The 22,772-nt window shown below is 37.8% G+C and overlaps 1 protein-coding gene across 7 annotated transcripts in view; it reads right to left on the bottom strand.

The window, feature by feature from the left end:
- Vps16B (Vacuolar protein sorting 16B) overlaps nucleotides 1-22,772 on the bottom strand; it is a 456,530-nt gene that overhangs the window by 49,133 nt on the left and 384,625 nt on the right. For all 7 annotated transcript variants that reach the window (XM_090375324.1, XM_090375325.1, XM_090375323.1 and 4 more), the window contains one exon: nucleotides 1,859-1,948. In XM_090375324.1, the coding sequence (XP_090231450.1) occupies nucleotides 1,859-1,948 (90 nt within the window). Of the gene's footprint in view, nucleotides 1-1,858; nucleotides 1,949-22,772 lie in introns of those variants that run through there.

Raw genomic sequence — 22,772 nt, 5'->3', positions numbered from 1 at the left:
GGAAGAGCATTTACAAAAGTTTAATTATATTACACGAATATCTTATTTTCAATCAATCAGGGAAGTATTTTTTTACCTAAGTGATCCATAATATATGAACAACACTGCTTCTTTCTCACTGTTTTAATAGTGCACTTTTTTAAAAATTGTTTCATTTGAGTTTTTCAATTCATTAGAAGTGTTTGTCAGAAGACAATTACACATTAACATTAACAATACATCATGTTATTACAATTATACTCACCTTTCGTATTCTTTGGACGTCATAGTGCGTAGGTAAACTGTGTTGTATGAAAATAATAAAGCACACAAAGCCTACATTGGTATTATTATGTTCATTTCTGAATTGGAAATATGTACATAATGGGATCAAACATTTCATGGTATTTTCTTACCATTTCTTCAGTGACTCCAAAGACAGTAACTAAGGGTTATCATTATGGAATTCTTAATTTTTTGGTTGAATTAAACAGTAGAGTTAAAACTTTTAGTAAATCAAACTTAGAGCTAATTCAAAGAATTTTGTTGTAAGGCTGATTTTTATATAATCTCTGCAGGCGTCTTTGCAATATCGCCATCACAAACGATCACTTCACTCACAAAAACTTGATTTGATTATGGGTGAAATTACTGAGGGTATCATTACACATTTAAGGATATGTGATAAAAATTAAATGAATAGAAATAAATAAAAATTGTTTAAACTAAAATAGAACAGAATAAGACAAAATTAAATAAATGAATTAAATTATATAATCTAAATAATATTGTTGGAAAACTTTACCAATTAAGATCTGTTTCTATGGTGGCTGGTAGGAATAGATCTAGGTTATAGTATACTTCTTAGTTGGGGGAAGGTGAAGTTATTTGGTTGGAGAGCTAGTTGTGGTTAGGAAGTTTAAACTATTTTTAATTTGGGTTATGACTATTCTTAAAGATGTGTATGTGGCAGTTTTTGATCTGAATTCCTTTGTTTCAGTTAATGCTATTTGTGGCTCCTATTAAAAAGGCTTCTCTGTAAAGTCTACAGTTATCTGTCTCTGGACAGTACTGATGATTCTGAAAATGCCCATTTATGGTAAAGCTGGGGCTATATTTGTTACTCTACCTTTTTCCATATCCTTCTTGTGTTTTTTTTTTTTACTCTGTCTATGGGTTTTCCCTTGCTTTGTCCTATGTAGGCTTTAGGACAATCTCTGCAATGTAGTCAGTATTTAGGATTTTTAGCGATGAGGGTCTTGGAGATGGGGTGGGGGCAAGGTGAAGTTTTCAATGTCTTTTTTATTGTTGTGCTTTTAGTATACCTGATGAAACTTATGTTTTTTTTTTTTAGCTATATCAGCTATTTCTTCACTGATATGTGGTGCACAGGGGATAGTGATGAATTGTTTCTCCTTGCCATGAATATCATTGGGTATATTGTTGAAGTATTTTTCTATTGTTTTTTATTGCTTTCAATATGAGTTCATGTGGATAACCATAGTTATTACTGAAGATGTGTGTTATACTCATATTTATTATTACTATTATTATTTTTGTATTAAACAAAGTGTAGCAAGGTCCAGTTTTGCTTCTTTCTTGACAAAAATTAACAATGCATATTAATTACAATTTTCTTTCTTTTTACATCATGCACAAAAGGCAATAAATGAAGTTGAAGATCAGTCAAAATAATTTTAACTATGATATGTCATCCACTATTTAACTATAAATCACCATTAGTGTACAATAATGTTCCATAGCTCTCATAACATAAGGTTTTTGCTATGGGTTTAGTTGAATTTTCTGTAACACATTTATATAATATATTTTCTATAATACATAATAAAAAAACAAGCATCAAAAACATAATACTCACATCAATGACAACTTGATGAAATTTGTATTTTTTTGCCAGAAGTAACCTTTGTTCCAAATTGTCCACCAAGTTTAAATATTTTGCAATTACCTAAAATGCAACTTTTTGGATTTTAATAAATTATAAAATAAAATAAAAAAATTTATTTTGCAATAAGAAAATTTAAATCACTGCTTATTTATCATAACTTTATAACTTTGAATACAGCAATTATTCATCACACAATGTAAACAAACTTATTATGAGATTAGGACCTTTGAACTATTTATGAGCCTATTTATGAGGTAGGGCAATTGGAAAATGAGACTGATGTTATGAGACAAGTGCTTGTGCTGCCATCTACTAGAAGTAAACATGAAATGAAAGAGTGATTGTCCCTCAAGCACTGCAGTCAATGAAAGAGTGATTGTCCCTCAAGCACTGCTTACAAATGACTGTAAGTCTCAAAACCTGTCTTTGCAAACTTATGAAAAATTTTATACGTTTTGCTGATCTTCCAGCTTACTCTGCTACAAATATTGCTTAATGAAGGCTTGAAGTGGTGGAACCCATGTTTAGTCTCCAGAGCTAAGGTCTAGTCAACCCTTCCCCATCTCTTCCAACATGCAGTATGATTAATGTCTTTTGAGGTTATGATGATCACCACAGGAAGATCCAAACTTTGTTACATTTCGAGGGTACATCTCTAAAATGGTGTTCGCAGGCTGGCCCCCTAGTTACTACACTGGACTGAACCTATTGGTAACTCTCTAGGAGGGTTCTCTGTGTATCGGCTAGTATATAATCTTGTTACCTCTAATCTGCCAGATAGCAAATGGAAGGAGTTCAAGTAGTGTGTATGCAGGGGGCATTGTCAAGGCCATGTTATGTCACGGATCTGGGTTATTCTTACCACGCGTACACCATAACCAAAAATTTCATTACTTCATACATGCTGTATGATGTAATGAAATTTCATACAGCATGAGACTTCATGCTGTATGAAGTCTCCCCTCCCACTTTTTATTACTATTGAATACACCATTAATTGTCAAACTAATAGAGCAAACATATCTACGAAAAGATCTAAGCCTCTCAAACAAATATAAATGGTCTCAGCTCTAATCTGAATGATGACCATTTACACTTACATTCTGCCAAACCCCATGTACTTTTTCTGAGAGAATCTCAGTTATCGGTTGATCTAACCACTGCTCATCTCAGTTGCCCAAATAATTTGCTGTATGATTCCTTTCACCTCAAAGGTGATACTTATGCATATGTCTGTTCCAATATTCCCTGTCAGAGACTTGGTAATTTGGAATCTCCTGTTCTTTTCAATCTTCTCTGGTTTAAAATCTCTCTGCCTCATTCAGTCAGATTCATTTGTTGTCTCTGCCGTTCTCCCAACTCTACTAATCAACCCAGAACTCTTTGACTTCCTCTCTTTGCAACTTGACTTTCACCAGTCCAATTTTCCTAACAGTGAGGTAATTTTCCTTGGTGATTTTAATGTTCACAACTCCAGCTGGTTTCTGTATTAATTACTGTTTCAAAACTCCTGATATCAAAGTTTGCTCAGATCGTATCAGCAAAATTATTCTTGTAGGAATGGAATTGTTTATTCAACACTCCACTTTAAAATCTCATCCTTTCTAGTCACACCGACCCAGATAGTTGAGATGCTGAGGCTTTGGAATTACTAATAACCTTGAACAGATTGTTCATTTATCTACCAGAATAATGGAGAATCCTGACCATACAGCCAACATGCTTGATATTTTTCTCACAAACAACCCTTCTAAGTACACAGTCGAAGTGAGTGTACCTCAGATCACAACTTGATGACTGTCTCTTTTTTAATGGAGGCTTTATCTCATGGCTATTCCCAACCTTGTGTTGTTTGGCATTATAAGAATGCAAAATGGGGAGATCGGCAAGATTTCTTCTTTTCCTTGGTTGGATTACTGTTTCAAAACTCCTGATATCAAAGTTTGCTCAGATCGTATCAGCAAAATTATTCTTGTAGGAATGGAATTGTTTATTCAACACTCCACTTTAAAATCTCATCCTTTATCTAAACCTTGGTTTTCTAACAAATGTGGTAAGGCTACTCAACAGAAGAATGTTGCATATCATAATTTGCTTGTTTCCAACTCTTCAGTTTCATTTTCTGCCTACACCAAAGCTTGGCAACAATTGGAAAGCAGTTATTAATCAGCCCAAACTAGATTTTGAACAGGCTAAGAGTAGAAAACTTGCTTCTTGCCCTAATGGTAGCAGAGCATTCTGGTCTCTTCCCAAATCTATTGGCCGCATCTTTTGCCCATCTCTGTTACTACCTCTGTCAAAACCAGATGGTTCTGTTGTCACTTGAGCCATGGATAAAGCTAACCTGCTAGCATCCTATTTTTCTTCCAACTCATGTATTAATGATCTTGGTAAAACACCTCCCACCATTCCGAATACTCTCCATTCAATGCCTCCTGTGATCTTCCGTCAAAAATATCCAGCTCAGGACCCTGAGTATGGGCTTGGCACACCCAGGGTCCTGAGCTGGATATCATCATTCTTCTTTTTCTTGGTGATTCCCTTCTCTCTCTCTCTCTCTGGGTAATTCAAATTTTTTTTTTTTTTTTTTGGCTGGTGCAGCATAAGCCTCAGGCTTCCTTGCACTCTATGGCTAATAATAATAATAATAATAATAATAATAATAATAAAAGGATGTCAGAAGGATTTTGACGAATCGTGATGCTAAAAAAGCTCCAGGTGCTGATAATATTTCTTGAATTGTTCTCAAAACCTGTGCTCCTGAAGTTACTCCTGTTCTTTGCTGTCTTTTTTCACTTTCTTATTCGAAAGGTGTTTTTCCTTCTGCTTTGAAATTTGCACACATCCAGCCAGTTCCTAAAAATTATGAGAAATAACTCCCATCCAATTACTTCTACTCTTTCAAATGTAATGGAGAAATCAAAATAAAATAAAATGGAGAAATCAATTAACCACCAACTCAAACTACCTAGAAACCTTCCGTGTGATCAACGATCACCAGTATGGATTCCATCAGTGTCGATCCACTAGTGATATCCTGGCTTATGTTACCAATTTATGGACAAATTCAATGGAAGAGTTCGGTGAAACACAAGGAGTTGCTCTTGAAATCTCAAAGGCTTTCGATCGTGTTTGGCATAAAGGCCTTCTAAACAAGCTTCCATCTTATGGTTTGCCAACTGTTTTTTGTAATTGGTTATACAGTTTTCTTTCTGACCGCTCACTGATGATAATGATAGACAGCTCTCTGTCTTCTAACTTTTCCAGTAATGCTGGTGTCCCCCAAGGTTCAGTTCTTTCCCCCACTCTTTTCCTCTTGTATATTAATGACCTTTTTTTACATTGACTGGAAATCCTATCCATAGTTTTGCCGATGATAGCACATTGCATTCCACTTTCCAGTTTCAGAAACTTTGCCCTGCTTAATCATCTTCAACTTCTCGAATATCTGCTATCAAATCCTTAAATGCCGATGTCCAGGTAATTCTCCAGTGGGGCAAAGACAACTTAGTTGATTTCAATCCTTCTAAAACTCAGTCCTGTCTTACATCTTGCAAAAAGTATTCTTCTGCTCCTATGCTTGGCGCCTCCGTAGCCAGGTGGGAAGGAGCAGCAGTGCGTAGCACACGCTTCTTGATTAGACCGGGGTTCGAGCCCTTCACCACCAAATACGGAGGATGCGGAAAGGTCAGGGAATGACCACCGCATATCCCGGAGCAATATGGCCTTAGTTGCTAATGCTCCTAAAAACCAAATAACAACAACAACAACAGCTCCTATGCTTATCTTTAGTGACACTCCGATTCCTAGGCAAGATGATATATCTCTTTTGGGGATTACCCTGACTTTTAATCTCACTTGGCACAAGAACATTACAAATATTTCTTCCTCTGCATCTAAAAAACTTGATTTTCTCTTTCACTCTCACCGTTACTTTTCTTCCAAACAGCTGTTCACTTTGTATAAATCGCAAATCCGCCCTGCCATGGAATATTGTTCCCACATCTGGGGTGGTGCCCCCAAAACCGCTCTCAGGCTTCTTGATTCCATTCAGAAGAGGGCAATTAGGCTAATTAATGATTCATCTCTAACAGAGTCTCTCCACTCACTGTCTCACAGACAGTGAGTGGAGAGACTGTTTCTGCTGCATGCCTTTTCTACAGATACTTCAATGGGCACTGTTCTTCTGAATCGGCTTGTATAATTCCTGCTCTCTCTTTCAAAACAGTCCGACCATGTGCTGCCATCAGCCAACATCCATTTACTGTCCAACTTCAAACTCACAGAACCAACTTTTCATCTTCCTAGTTTATTCATTCACCTGCCGTTTTCTGAAACAACCTTCCTTCATACGTATTTGCTGAAAATTATAGTCTACAGAAGTTCAAGTCTAATGTAAACTAATATCTTCTTTCATCTTGTCAACATCTAACCCACACATGATACTAAGTACAGCAACTCCCCGGCTTATGTAATATTCGACTTTATGTAACTTTGTGCCGGTTAGTGCATACTTAAAAAAATCGTGGAAACGTATTTTGCATCCCGTAGGAATAAATGGAGGTATCGTGAAAATATTGTAATGTGAACCCAATAACACATTGCTTTTTTTGGTAATTCATTCCAAGGCCTTGGAAGTTGACATTTTCACTATATAACTAAGCTATTTATCTCTCTAAAAGGTCATTTTTATAATAGAAATTGCACCATCGTTATCACATGTTTCATTATAATTTCAATTTTGAACGCCTTTGTGATACTTTTCTAAAACATATTTCTGGAGGTCACTACCATAAAACAATAAAAAGAATTTGCAATTTCCGTTTTATTGGACTTTTCTCTTAGCACAATCTATTAAAAATGGGTAGTAAACTCAATCTTATTGCATTTGCGATAATACTGATAACTGGAATTCTGTGAGTTTTTAGGTTATGGTATTATTGTTAAATGAGTTCCTCTTTACTGAAATCTTCAATCATATAAAAAACACAAATAAAATTTTAGAATCTTCTTTTCATTCCTATTTACTTATTACAATGGTGAAGGGAAAGGGACCAACGGAAAGTGCAAGTGCTAGGAAACAAAACAAAATTGATTTAGAAATGAAGATGAAGTATGAAGCAGGACAAAGTTTGACATCTATGCATGGAATTAGGTCTTGCTGCTTGTGTGTTACCAAACAGTTGATACGTTAGTCCGGGGTTACTGCTACCCATATGCAGTACTTTACTTTGTCAATGTTAAACTTCATTTGCTGCCTCTCAGCCCATCTGCTAAAAGTTTTTCAGATCCTGATGCAGTAGCATACTATCATTACAGTCATTAACAAACCCTGCCAACCTTTGTATCTTCTGAAAACTTAGATATACTTAGATATTAACCCAGATATACTTTCATCAATATCATTGATAAATACAGAAAACAACAATAGGCTCAACGACGAACCACGAGGGACCTCACTAATAACATTAGCCCATGAAGAGCAGTGTCCATTGATAACCACTCTGTCTTCTATCAACCATCCTGTTACCCATTGTAGTAACTTGCTCTTAATGACATACTGCTCCAATTTGTGCAGCGGTCATCCATATACGAGAGTATCAAAAGCTTTCCTAAAATCCAAGTATATGATATCAAAATTATTCTTTGCATCCAGTTCCTTTGTGACCACATCATAGTATCCAATCAAAACTGTCAGTCAAGACTTCCTCTTAACAAACCCATGCTGTGTCTGACCTATAACTGCAGTCTTGTCTAGATGATCCTGCATTGCTTCCTTAACCAGTGACTCCATTATTTTCACTGGAACAGAAGTTAGACTAACAGGTCTGTAATTACCCACGTCACTCTTTGATCCCCTTTGTGAATTGGGCACACATTCGCACAACTCCAGTCTATGAGGACCTCCCCTGAGTCCAAGGAAGCTTTAATAATTATACATGGTTAAGGGTTTGCTTACTTCGTTTGCTGCTTTCCTTTAACATAACTGGATAGATCCCATCCACCCCAGGTGCCTTTCTTATGTTCAATTTCAAAAATTTCTCCTCCACTTTGCTTTTAATTGTAACAAAATCATTTAACTCCCTGCCAGAGTTTGATCAGCTTCTGGCCTCCACTTTCCTACAGACCTCCTCATGTTTGAATGTAGGTTCAAAATACTCATTCAGTTTGTCAGCTACCTCAGCAGTCAAGTAGGCCAATCTGATTCGTCTCCTTCCTTCTAGAGTTTACATAAGTAAAGCAGTCTTTACTGTTTTTCTTACATACTATCTTATATCTAACATAGGCATCTGTGTCTCGTGATAATTTATATGCGTCCCATGCATTTTCTTCCCTTCCAGGAGTCTCATTAGGTCATGTGACATGCATTTAGGCCTAAACCTTGAACAGTATTTCTTAGTTGGTATGAAAAGCCTATTAGCATCCAAGATTAATTAGTATTAGTAACGGCCACATGGCGCAAGAAAGCCTATGGCTTATGCTGCACCAGCCAAAAAAAAAAAAAAAATCCGAACAAAACAATGATAAAAACAAAAAAAAAATAAAAAAAACTAAATAAATAACTAAATAATAATAATTAATAAAAAAAAAATTAAACCTATCATCCTATACGCTTCCCTTACCCAAAAGTACTATCCAGATGACCTTTGAATTTCCCCAAACTGTCGGCCTCTACCACCCATGAAGGCAACTTATTCCAGTAATTTATAACTCCTTGAATGATTCCCACTGTATAAAATTTAAAACTGCCTGAGACCACTGCAGTCACATTTACGAAAGCAAAAACCCTTCCGCTTGCTCTTGGTGGTAGTTATATCTGCCCAGACACGAAAGGAGGGAGTATATGATGAGAGCCCTGTCGATCAATTTGGCCCTGGAAAGATTGTGCAGGGCTCAAGGGGTAGAATTTTTTTCAGCCTGGTCTGTACTTGTTAACAGGAGAGACTGCTTCTACAGGGATGGGATGCACTTAAATAGAAAGGATGCAAGAATGTTTGCTGATGCTATCGAGGCAGTGTTAGGTGGGTCGGAAAACTGCTAAACTGGGGGGATACAAGGACTAATAGATTAACAGTAGCCACTGGCAGAGGAGAAATTGATTCTTGCACTGCTTCTATTGGAATGAGCAGCAGCCTGGAAAATAAGATGCAGGATATTTCAGAGACTGCTGGGAATCATTGGGGTACAAGTAAACACATGGGTTGTGTTAGGGTGGCTAAGAGGAAAGCAGGTGCATGTATACTTGCGTGTACACCAATGCTAGGAGTCTAGTAAATAAATTTGATGAATTTGAGGTATTGCTCAAAACACCAAAGGCAGATATTGTTGGGATTTCAGAGACATGGTGTCACACAGATATAAGGAATGCAGAACTGCAATTTGGGGAGTACAATGTCTACAGAAAGGATAGACAGGATAGGAAGGGAGGAGGGGTTATGCTATTAGTTAAGAAACACATGAAATCCAAGGAAGTGAAGCCGGTCGACATCGCTGGACTCGACAGTGCAGTGTCGAGTCAGTTTGGTGTGACATAAGCATTGGGAGATCAAAATTGAGAGTAGGAGTGTGCTATAGGCCTAATGACTCTGATGAGTATAATAAGAAACTGTACAGAGAAATAGAGTGGGCCAGTAAATCAGAGAGTCTTATTATGGGAGATTTTAATTTCCCAGATATTGACTGGAATTTGGGGGCTGGTCACTCACACACTAGCAAGGCTTTTGTGGATTTATTGGATGATTGTTTTCAACATCAGCATGTTCAAATCAATACTCTTGATTTGATTATCAGTAGTGATTCTTCATGCATTAAGAATCTGCAGATAAATGAACCACTAGGTGGCAGTGATCACAGTGTTCTGAAGTGGGATTTACTCAGAGGTAACTACCATTAGGGGTAAAGGGAAGGGGTATTGCTTTCGTAAAGGCGACTACAATGGACTGAGACAGTATTTAAATTCTATACAGTGGGACCAACTGATGATGCTACCAACAGCAAATTCAAAATGGGAAGCATTCAAGGAACTTATCTTGGAAGCTACTAGGCTTTACATACCAACTAAGAAATATTGTTCAAGGTTTAGGCCTAAATGGATGTCAGATGAACTAATGAGGCATATGGTAGAGAAGAAAAATGCATGGGATACATACAAATTAACACGTGACACAGAAGCCTATGATAGATACAAGTTGATCTGTAACCAAGTTACAAAGGAGGTTAGGCAGGCGAATGCAGATTACGAGAAATTCTTGGCAAAGGATGCGAAGAAAAACAGCAAAGAGTTCTTTACTTATGTAAACCCTAGAAGGAAGGAGATGAATCAGATTGGTCCACTTGATATCGATGGGTCAACTGTTGATGATCCTGCTCAGGTAGCTAACAAACTAAATGAATATTTTGCATCGACATTCACACATGAGGAGTTATTCAGCGAGGGGAATGCCAGAGGTGTATTCAACTCTAGCAGTAAGCTACAGAATCTTGAAATAACTGGAAGTAAAGTGGAGGAGAAATTGTTGAAGATAAACACAAGAAAGGCACCTGGGGTGGATGGAATCTATCCAGTTATATTAAAGGAGGCAGCAATGGAAGTAAGCAAACCCTTAGCCATAATTATGAGAGCTTCCTTGGACTCAGGGGAGATACCCATGGACTGGAGATGTGCAAATGTGACCCCAATTCACAAAGGTTGACACAAATAATTATAGACCTGTGAGTTTAACTTCTGTTCCTGGAAAATTAATGGAGGCACTGGTTAAAGAAGCACTGCAGGATCATCTAGACAAGACTTCAGTTATAGCTCAGACACAGCATGGTTTTGTTAAGGGGAAGTCTTGCCTGACCAATTTGATTGGATACTATGATGCAGTCACAAAAGAACTGGATGCAGGGAATAACTTTGATATTATATACTTGGATCTTAGAAAGGCTTTTGATACTGTTGCACATGGAAGACTGCTGCACAAATTGGAGCAGTGTGGCATTGGAGGCAAATTGCTGCTATGGATAAAGGGGTGGTTGAGGGGGAGAAGACAGAGAGTGGTAATCAATAGACACTGCTCATCGTGGACTAATGTTATTAGTGGAGTTCCTCAGGGTTCAGTATTGGGTCCTTTATTGTTTTCTGTATTTATAAATGATATTGATGATGGTATATCAAGCTTAATGTCTGCAGACCAAGTTTGCAGACAATACGAAGGTTGGCAGGGTTGTCAAGGACACTACTGACACTATGCTGCTGCAACAGGATCTGGAAAGGTTGAGCAGATGGGCTGAGAGGTGGCAAATGAAGTTTAACATTGACAAATGTAAAGTACTACATATGGGAAACAGCAACCCCAGAGCAACTTATCAACTCTGTGGTACTACACTGACAGTGGTAGAGAATGAAAGGGACCTGGGGGTGGTTGTGCAGGCAGATATGAAGTTCTCTGAGCAGTGCAGACGGGCTGCAAGAGTAGCTCATGGTGTATTGTCAATGATATATAGGAATTTTTCTAGCAGGGATAAGGAGGTGATTATTCCCTTGTATAAGGCAATGGTCAGGCCACACCTAGAGTACTGTATACAGGCCTGGAGACCTCATTTCAAGAAGGATGTAGAGCTGCTGGAACGAGTACAGAGAAGGGCAACAAGATTAGTGAATAGAACAAAGGGGTGCTCTTACGAAGAAAGGCTCAAGTTTTGCGAATTACAGTGTCTGGAGACTAGGCAGCAGCGAGGTGATCTGACAGAGGTGTACAAAGCCTTGAATGGTTTGAGCATGCTCAATGCTGATGGGATTCTTCCTCTTGCTCAGAATAATCACCTGAGAGGGCATAAATTCAAATTGAGGAAAGACAGATGTAGGATAGATGTGCGGAAATTTGCCTTTAGCCAGCGGGTGGTTGGTAGGTGGAACAGACTTCCATCCCTTGTCGTGGAAGTTGATAGCCTAAATAAGTTTAAGGCTCGGCTGGACAGGTATTTCGAACAAACAGAGGGGTGAAGTGGAAGTGGTTATTTTTTATTTATTTATTTTACTTTAATTTTTTTGGCTGATGCTGCATAAGCTTGCTTTCTTGCAAGCTTGAATTCATTAGCATTAGTAGAGGCATTAAATGCCTCTACTAATGCTAATGCTAAAGTAAATCCCACATCAGTACACTGTGATCACTGCCACCCAGTGGTTCCTTTTTCTGCAGATTCTTAATGCATGAAGAATCACTACCAATAATCAGTTCAAGAGTATTACTCCCTCTGGTTCTCTTGAACATGCTGCTGTAGAAAACAATCATCCAATAAATTCACAAAAGTCTTGTTGGTGTGTGAGTGACAAACCCACAAGTTCCAGTCTATATCTGGACAGTTAAAATCCACAATTATAAGACAATCTGATTTACTGGCACAGTACTTCTCTGTACAGTGTTCATTGTACTCATCAGAGTCATTAGGCCTATAACACCTACTCTCAACTTGGTTTTCCCAGTGCTTATACCAACACCAAACTGACTCAACATTGCACTGACTATCTATGTCAACTGGATGCACTTCCTTAGATTTTGTGTGTTTCTTAACTAACAGCATTCACCTCTCCTCCCCTTCCTGTACACATTGTTCTCCCCAAATTCCAATTCTGCACTGGTTATATCCATGTGGCACGTCTCTGATATCCCAACAATATCTGCTTTTGATGTCTTGATGAGTACTTCAAATTCATCAAATTTATATATTTTCATTAAAACCTTCATATACATAATCAGTAATTTTCAACTGTTTAAATTATGAAATACAATGTTTGAACAGCACACTTCTTCCAGTTTTTTGGCTGTTGCATGAAAAAAGAAGAAAATTTTTTTTTTTATCCAATTTCTTCTTATTTAGATCCATCTGTTTCTGCATCATTCATAACTTCATATTCTAACAAATGCAAGGTAAATCTTTTGTTATATCAGGGGCAAACAATAAGTATTTACCCTCACCTTGAAATATTTGAGTTAGTGATTTGAAACAATTCAATTTCATCTTTTTCTATGCAGCTACATTCTAAAGTGACACATTTTTTCTATCTGTGGATAAGCTCTTTTAGTAATCTTGAACAGAACTCACTTTGAGCAGAAAATCAGGCTTCCAATTCATTAATTACCCCCGATCAGATATGGCTGTTGGAAAGAGTACAGAGAAGGGCAATGAGATTGGTGAGGGGAACAAAGCAGTGCTCTTATTAAGAAAGGCTTCAGTTCTGCAAACTGCAACATCTGGAGACTAGGTTTCGTTGGTTGATTTGGTTTTTGATGGCGCATTGGCAGCTAAGGCCATAATGCACCAAGTCAAATTTAACAGGATATTAAACATTTTGGTAGTACGCTACTACATCAAGAAATTAACCATTATGTAAAAAAAAAAAGTATAAAGTAAAGTAAAAACATATAAAGTGTAAAACTTAGATCTTCATATATAAATTAATAGACTGCAAAAAGTTAAAAATGTCAGACATGTTGTCTCTGTCACCTATAATCTGACTGAGTGTAAATGGTTTAGTCAGATTATAAAAAGCAGTAAAACACAAGTCGTGCTTCTATAAAAAGATGTCCTGTCCCGGATCTGCCAGATCTGGGACAGGATCGGACAACGGTTATACCTCACCGATATTATAGCCTGCAACCTGCGCAATGAATCACAATAAATCATATACCTTTGGTAGTCGCTATTTTTAATTTGACATAGGGCTGTTTCTATTGCACGCAACTCTGCGGTATAAATGCTAGTTTCTTGTGGGATCTTATTGGATAACATTTTGTAAGGAAACAGAACAGCAGATCTCACATAACATTTTAACTTTGAGCCATCTGTATAGACTGGCAGAAAGTCAGAATACTGCTCTCCATGTGATGCAAAGAGTTGCTGGCAGACAGATGGCAGTGTAGTAGCCGTCTCCCAGATCTTAAGAGAGAAGTCACGAGTTGGAAAATAGTCATGCCAGGGTGGAAGGAATTGCCTTGGTGACTGGGCAACATTGTCTACCCTCATGTCTAGTTCATTAAACAGCCCTTGAATTCGAATACCAAAAGGTTTGTTGGCAGTCCCATGGGTGTTGCAGAGATTTTCCCAGCATGGCTCAAAAAAGGATGCCCACGTGGGATGATTGGGCAGGGATTTCCATTTGAAGGCATACTGTAAGGACAACTGCTTATGTCGATGAGCTAGAGATGGTTCATTTGCTTCAACGTAAAGGCTTTGGACAGGAGATGTGCGAAATGCTCCAGTGGCTGTCTGGAAGGCCTGATGGTGGATTGGATCTAACCACCGAAGTACACTATCTCTAGCAGGACCATAAACCTGAGACCCATAATCGAGTTTGGAACGGACAGTGCTCAGTAAAGACGAAAAAGGGTAATACAATCCACTGGAGAATTACCTGAAGATCAGCATTTAAGGAATTGGTAGTAGATTTTCGAGAAGTTGAAGCTGATTGAGCAGGGCAAGGTTTCTCAAAATGGAAAGTGAAATGCAATGTGCTATCATCGGCAAAACTATGGTAGGATTTCCAGTCAATGGAAGAAGGTCATTAATATACAAGAGGAAAAGAGTGGGGGAAAGAGCTGAACCTTGTGGGACACCCTTGGTGCATTAGTGGAGAAGTTAGAAGACGGAGCCATCTACCATCGCCCTCAGTGAGAGATCAGAGAGAAAACTGGATAACCAATTACAAAAAACCGTTGCAAACCATAACACAAATTTAAACAGATACACCAACCGTTTAGAACTGATTTAATAGTAAAATAAAATAAAACAAAAGACTGTAAAATAATATTTACAAAAATTTGATTATTTACAAAAAACTAGTTTACAACAAAAATAAAATAAATAAATAAGTTAAAATGCATTAAAATATAAATTTAAAATCGATAAAAACACTATTGAAGCTTTCGGAGGTGTCTGCCTCCTTCCTCAGCAATAATGAAACTTAAGCAACACATCCTTAAATACCAGGTTCATTTTATTTTATTTTACTATTAAATCAGTTCTAAACGGTTGGTGTATCTGTTTAAATTTGTGGTATGAATAATCCCAACCTTAGAGGCCTTATTGCAGATATGGCAAACCATAAGATGGAAGTTTGTTTAGAAGACCTTTATGCCAAACACGATCGAAAGCCTTTGAGGTGTCAAGAGCAACTACTTGTGTTTCACCGAACCTTTCCATTGAATTAGTCCATAAATGGGTAACATAAGCCAGAATATCACCAGTGGATCAAATACCCTGCATGATTAACACTCAGTGGAGTGATTTTCACTCCACTGAGTGTTAATTATGCTTGTATAAATGTAAATAGTTTTATGTATTTGATATGTACAGTTTTTTTTGTTTTTTTTACATTTTGTTTTTCACTCTGTGCCTATTGCAGCTTTGTGTACTGTTTTGGTGTATAACTTTCTGTTCTGCAGGTTTGTGATTTTCATTCCGCTGAGTATTAATCATGCTTGTATAAATGTAAATTGTGTTATGTATTTGGTATGTACTGTTTTTATTTTAATTATTAGGACTAAATTGCTGTGTATTGGTAATTTGGTTGGGCCCTGATGGATTAGTGGTATCATTTTGTTTTTACAAAAACTTAAGTGTGCAATAATGCCTATGTAAATAATTATTTTGATAGTTTTCTGTCTTGTACTTTAAACTTTCTTGTCTAACTTCTTCATTTTCGGTGATGTCTTCTTCTTCCTCTTCTATCTGCATTCCCTTCCCTCCCATCTCCCTAACTAAAACCTTCTATTTCGTATCTTTTTTCAGTTCAAAATTCGAGGATCCCAGGCTTGCCTGATAGCCCTACTAAACTTTCTATTTCCTATCTTCTTTCAGTTAAAAATTCGGGGATGCCAGGCTGGCCTGATAGCCCCATTAAGTGTCTCAGATAGAAAGTGGACCCTGGCATACCTCCTCATGGCCAAGGTTGGGAGTCAGTGAGCAGGGGACCTGGTGTCCCCTGGCTGCGAAGTCACCAGGTGCCGGCACTCAACATAGCAACAGACATACTTTCACACCTACACACACACACTTGCCAGCCTTGGCCTTTTGCCTTTTTCAGATGCTACAGCAGTATGTAGAGGAAACCCTGGATACCGCAATTAGACAAATACATCTTGACCTTGCCCTAACATATGATTGTGGAACATGTAAATTGAACATTAGCATTAGTAGAACAGAGGCTGCAAGAAAGCAAGCTTATATAGCAGCAACCAAAAAAAAAAAAAATAATAATAAAAAAAAACCCTTCCCATTTCACTGATCCATTCTTTCCAAATGTTTGTCTAGTTCTGCTTTGAATTTATTTAAGCTATCAACTTCCACAACAACAACAGATGGAAGTTTGTTCCAGCAATCAACTACTCGCTGGCTAAAGGCAAACCTCCACATATCTATCTTACAAGAGAAAGAATCCCATCAGCACTGAGCCTGCTCAATCCATTCAAGGCCTTATACATCTCAATCAGATCACCTCACAAGTGTCTAGTCTCCAGAAGCTGCAATTTGCAGAACTTAAGCCTTTCTTCAAAAGGGCACCCTTTGTTCTCTTCACCAGCCTTGTTGCCCTTCTCCGTACTTGTTCTAGCAACGCTACATCTTTCTTAAAATGAAGCTTCCAGACCTGTATGCAGTACTCAAAGTGTGACCTGACCATTGCCTTATACAAGGGGATAATCACCTCCTTATCTCTGCCCACAAAATTCCTGTATATCATTGACAAAACCCCATGACCAACTCTGGCAGCCTATCTGCACTGCTGAGAAAACTTCATATCCGACAGCACAATTACCCTCAGGTCTCTTTCATTCTCCACTACCCTGAGTGTAACACCACATAGCTAGTACATTTCTCTGGGGGTTACTGCTACCCATACGCAGTACTTTGCATTTGTCAATGTGAAAAAAACTGCAGTTGCCACGTCTCAGCCCATCTATCAAACTTTTCCAGTTCCTGTTGCAAGAGCATACTGTCATTAACAACCCTGCCACTTTTGTATCATCTGATAACTTTGACATTAAGCTTGATATACCTTCATCAATATCATTGATAAATATACAAAACAACAATGGGTCCAACACCGAACCCTGAGGGACACCACTAATAACATTAGTCCATGCAGAGCAGTACCCATTGATTACCGCTCTGTCTTCTCCCACTGAACCATCCTTTTATCCATTGCAGCAACTTGCCCTTAATGCCACACGCTACAATTTGTGCTTTAGTCTTCCATGTGCAACAGTATTAAAAGCTTTCCTGAAATCCAAGTCATCATCACCATTTTCAATCACTGCAGGATGAAGGCTTCTCCAGCAACTTTCCAGTTCCATCTGTTTTGTGCAATGCCTCCATTTACTACCCACAAACTCATGAATTTCATCTGTCCATCTCAGTTGTAGTCTTCCAGGTTTTCATCTAGCTCCTCTTGGGTACCATTCCGTTATTTTCTTAGTCCATCTGTCATCATGTCTTCGAGCTGTGTGTCCTGCGCAAGACCATTTTAGTTCTTTAGTTTTGATAACAATGTCTTTTACCTGAGTTTGCTGCCTAATCCATGTGTTTCTCTTCTTATCTAACAGTCTGATTCCCAGTATAATTCTTTCCATTCTTCACTGTGTAGTTCTTAGCTTCTCTTCCATTCTTTTGGTGAGTGTCCAAGTTTCACTTCCATAAGTCATGGTAGGGAGTATACATTGGCTCATTATTTTATGTTTCAGACAAATTGGGATATTGCTCCTCAGTATGTGACTATATTTCCTGAATGCCATCCATCTAAAATTTATTCTTCTCTTGACTTCCAGTCATTTTTCATTATTACAGCTAATAACTTGTCTCAGATAAGTATATGACTCCACCTTTTCAATTACTGCTCCTTCAATCATTATGTTCCTTTCTGTGGCATAACTTGTTCATCATTACTTTTGTTTTAGCCATATTCATCTTTAGTCCAAAATCCTTACTAACTAACTGATTAAGATTTTCCTCTAATTCTTTAGGATCGTCGCTTATGACCACAATGTCATCTGCAAATCGTAAATGGTTTAGTTACTCTCCATTCACATTGACCCTTTCTGCCAAACTTTTCTGAAAAGTTTGGCAGACCCTTTCTAATCTTCTGAAAGCTTCCTCAAGGGCAGCAGTAAACAACTCAGGAGATACTGTGTCTCCTTGTCGAACTTCTTTCTCAATTTTAAATTTACTACTGTCTTTAGAAATAGAGAAATAGTGGGCTAGTAAATCACAATGTCTTATAATGGGGGATTTTAACTTCCCAGACTGGAACTTATGGGTTGGTCACTCTCAAACTACTAAGACTTTTTGGATTTATTGGATGATTGTTTTCTGCAGCAGCATGTTCGAGAGGCAACCAGAAAGGGTAATACTCTTGATCTGGTCATCAGCAGTGATCATTCTTGTATTAAGAATTTGCAGATAAAGTACTTAAAGATATAATTACCATCAGGGGTAAAGGAAGGGGTTTTTGCTTCAGTAAAAGTGACTACAGTGGTCTCAGACAGTTTTTAAATTCTGTACAGTGGGACCAACTGATGATGTTACCAGCAGCAAATTCTAATTGGGAAGCATTCAAGGAATTCTAATTGGGATGCATATAAATTATCAGGCGACACAAAGCCTACGATATATATAAGGTAGTCAGTAATTGATTCACAAAAGGAGGTTAGGCAGGCGAAGGCAGATTACGAGAAATCTTTGGCAAAGGATGCTAAGAAAAACAGCAAGAATTTCTTTACTTATATAAACTCTAAAAGGAAGGGGATAAATCTGATTGGTTCATTTGATATCGATGATTCGACTATTGATGATCCTGCTGAGATAGCAAACAAACTGAATGAATATTTTGCATCTACATTCACACGTGAGGAGTTAAGGTTTGAAAATGCCACAAGGTTATCAAATTGTAACAGGGTGCGTAATGATTTTGTAATAACTGAGAACAAAGTGGAGGAGAAATTGTTGAAGTTAAACATAAGAAAGGCACCTGGGGTGGATGGGATCTATCCAGTTATATTAAAGGAGGCGGCAAAGGAAGTAAGCAAACCCTTAGCCATAATTATGAGAGCATCCTTGGAATCAGGGGAGGTCCCCACAGACTGGAGATGTGCAAATGTGTCCCCAATTCACAAATTGGGATCGAAAGGTGACACAAATAATTACAGACCAGTTAGTTTAACTTCTGTTCCGGGTAAAATAATGGAGTCAGCGATTAAAGATGCATTGCAGGATCATCTAGACAAGACTGCAGCAATAATTCAGACACAGCATGGGTTTGTTAAAGGAAAGTCTTGTCTGACAAATTTCATTGGTTATTATGATGTGGTTACAAAGGAACTGGATGCAAAAAATAATATTGATATCATATACTTGGATTTCAGGAAAGCTTTTGACATTGTTGCGCATGGAAGACTACTGTACAAATTGGAGCAGAATGGTATTAAGGGAAAAGTTACTACAATGGATAAAAGGATGGTTAAGTGGGAGAAGACAGAGGGTGGTAATCAATGGGTGCTGCTCTTTGTGGACTAATGTTATTAGTGGAGTCCCACAGGGTTCGGTGTTGGGTCCACTGCTCTTTGGTATATTTATCAATGATACTGATGAAGGTATATCAGGCTTAGTATCAAAGTTTGCAGATGATACAAAGGTTGGCAGGGTTGTTAATGACAGTATTGGCAGTATGTTACTGCAACAGCATCTAGAAAATTTGGGCAGATGGGCTGAGAAGCGGCAACTGATATTTAACATTGAAAAATGCAAAGTACTGCATATGGGTAGAAGTAATCCCAGAGAAATGTACAAACTGTGTGGTACTACACTTAAGGTGGTAGAAAATGAAAAAGACCTGGGAGTAATTGTGCAGTGAGATATGAAGTTTTCTGAGCAATGGAGACAGGCTGCCAGGGCAGGTCATGGCGTGTTGTCAATGATATACAGGAATTTTGCTAGCAGGGAAAAGGAGGCAATTTTCCCACTGTATAAGGCAATCGTCAGGCCACGCCTTGAGTGCTGCATGCACGTCTGGACGCCTCATTTTAGGAAGGATGTAGATTTGCTTGAACGTGTACAGAGAAGGGCAACAAGATTGGTGATGGGAATGAAGGGACCCTCTTACCACAAGATGCTCAAGTACTGCAAATTGCAGCAGCTGGAGACTAGGCACCTGTGAGGTGATCTGATTGAGGTGTATAAGGCCTTGAATGGGTTGAGCACGCTGAATTCTTATGGGATTCTTCTACTTGTCCAGATTACGAACCTAAGGGGGCATAAATTTTAATTAAGGAATGACAGATATAGAATATATGTGCGGAAATTTGCCTTTAGCCAGCGGGTGGTTAATTGCTGGAACAAACTTCCATCTGTCGTTGCGGAAGTTGATAGGTTAAATAAATTTAAGGAGGAACTGGACAAATAACTAGAAGGGATTGTTTTGTAATTTTTTTTTTTTTTTTTTTTTGGCTGATGCTGCACAAGCTCATACACTTGCTTTCTTGTATCACATGCCAGTACTACTACTACTACTTTGTAGTCTAATAAAGGAGGTAATATTCTCATATTTTTTTCTTCAAAATCATAATATATGGGGTGTCTATGCCTTGTCTTTCCAGTGCCTGAAACATTGCCTTATGCTGTATGGAGTCAAATGCCTTTTCGTAATCCACAAATGCCAGGCATAATGGTGTTTTATATTCATTTGTTTTCTCCATTAGCTGTGACATTATGTGAAGGTGATCCATAGTTGAGAATCCTGTCCTAAAGCCAGCTTGCTCTTTCGGTTGATTCTCATCAAGTATTCTTTCTAATCTTTTAGTAATGACCCCTGTGAACAACTTGTAGATGTGGGATAACAAGCTAATTGGTCTATAATTTCCAATTTCTGATTTATCTCCTTTCTTATGCAGCAAAACTATGATTGCATTATTCCACTTTCTAATGCTTTTCACTTTTCACTAATGCATTTTGTGAAGAGTCTTGCCAGTTTTTGTGTCATGTCTCTTCCTCCCAATTTTAACAACTCTACAGTAATTTCATCTTCCCCTGTGGCTTTCTGATTCTTCAATGCATGTTCTAACTCATCAGGCAGGATATCAGGTATGTTGTATGTGTTCTAATTTGCAATCCATCTTCCCCACTGCTGGCATCATTTCCTCGCTTCTTGTATAACTCTTTATAGTAGTCTTCTGCTATTTATAAGTACACCATCACTATTTTTCAGTTTCAGTATCATTTGTCTTTCTGTATTACTGCTGATTTAAATCCTTTGTTTTTCCTAAATGCTTGTTCTACTTCTTGTGTTAAATTTTTTTATATTCTCTCTGAGTCTCTTTCTAATGGCTTTACATAACTCAGTATACTCAATTTTCTCCTTGTCAGCATTTTTCTTGTCGTCTTTGGTTCATCATGACAAGTGTTTGAGTAATTTTTTCTTCTTTGGATTTCTTTTTAGCTATAGCTTTCTTGGGCTTTATCAATTTTAGAAAGTTGTAATATTCCTCGTCGATATCTTGGTCCTTATCAGTCTGCAGAAGCTCAAACTTGTTCTTAAGTTCCAGTACATACTGCTTTTTCTCCTCTTCTGTTATCTCAAAGACCTTTGTATTATTTACTCGAGTCAGTTTTTTTCTTTCCTTTCTTACATCTATATCAAGTGTGCATCTTACCATTCTGTGATCACTTCCAACATTTACCTTGTTCAGGATAGTAACATCATTTACGATATACCTTCTGTTAGCGAGAATGAAGTCGATTTCATTAGTTGTTAATCCGTTTGGGCTCTTCCATGTCCACTTTCTGTTCACCCTTTTCTTGAAAAAAAGTGTTCATTACTGTATCCAAGTATATGATATAAAAATTATTTTTTGCATCTAGTTCCTTTGTGACCACATCATAGTATCCAATCAAATTGGTCAGACAAGACTTCCCCTTGACAAACCCATGCTGTGTCTGAATTATTACTGCTGTCTTGTCTAGATGATCCTGGAATGCTTCTTTAACTAGTGACTCCATTATTTTCCCTGGAACAGATGTTAGTCAGTAATTACTCATGTCACCCTTAGATCCCCTTTCTGAATTGGAGATACATTTGCACATCTCCAGTCTGTGGGGAATCCCAAGAGTCCGAGGATGCTCTCATACTTATGGCTAAGGGTTTGCTTACTTCCTTTGCCACCTCCTTTAATATAACTGGATAGATCCCATCTACCCCCAGGTGCCTTTCTTATGTTTAACTTCAATAACTCCTCCTCCTCTTTGCTCTCAGTTATTACAAAATCATTTATCTCTATGGCAGAGTTCTCTCTGAGTCTCTTTCTAATGGCTTCGGATTTCCTCAATTTTCTCCTTGTCAGCATTTTTCTTGTCGTCTTTGGTTCATCATGACAAGTGTTTGAGTAATTTTTTCTTCTTTGGATTTCTTTTTAGCTATAGCTTTCTTGGGCTTTATCAATTTTAGAAAGTTGTAATATTCCTCGTCGATATCTTGGTCCTTATCAGTCTGCAGAAGCTCAAACTTGTTCTTAAGTTCCAGTACATACTGCTTTTTCTCCTCTTCTGTTATCTCAAAGACCTTTGTATTATTTACTCGAGTCAGTTTTTTTCTTTCCTTTCTTACATCTATATCAAGTGTGCATCTTACCATTCTGTGATCACTTCCAACATTTACCTTGTTCAGGATAGTAACATCATTTACGATATACCTTCTGTTAGCGAGAATGAAGTCGATTTCATTAGTTGTTAATCCGTTTGGGCTCTTCCATGTCCACTTTCTGTTCACCCTTTTCTTGAAAAAAAGTGTTCATTACTGTATCCAAGTATATGATATAAAAATTATTTTTTGCATCTAGTTCCTTTGTGACCACATCAT

Source organism: Mastigoproctus giganteus, chromosome 6 (genome assembly GCF_048544385.1).
Source record: "Mastigoproctus giganteus isolate SK-2022 chromosome 6, ASM4854438v1, whole genome shotgun sequence".
Taxonomy (NCBI): Eukaryota; Metazoa; Arthropoda; class Arachnida; order Uropygi; family Thelyphonidae; genus Mastigoproctus; species Mastigoproctus giganteus.
This window is presented reverse-complemented; position numbering and strand designations above follow the sequence as displayed.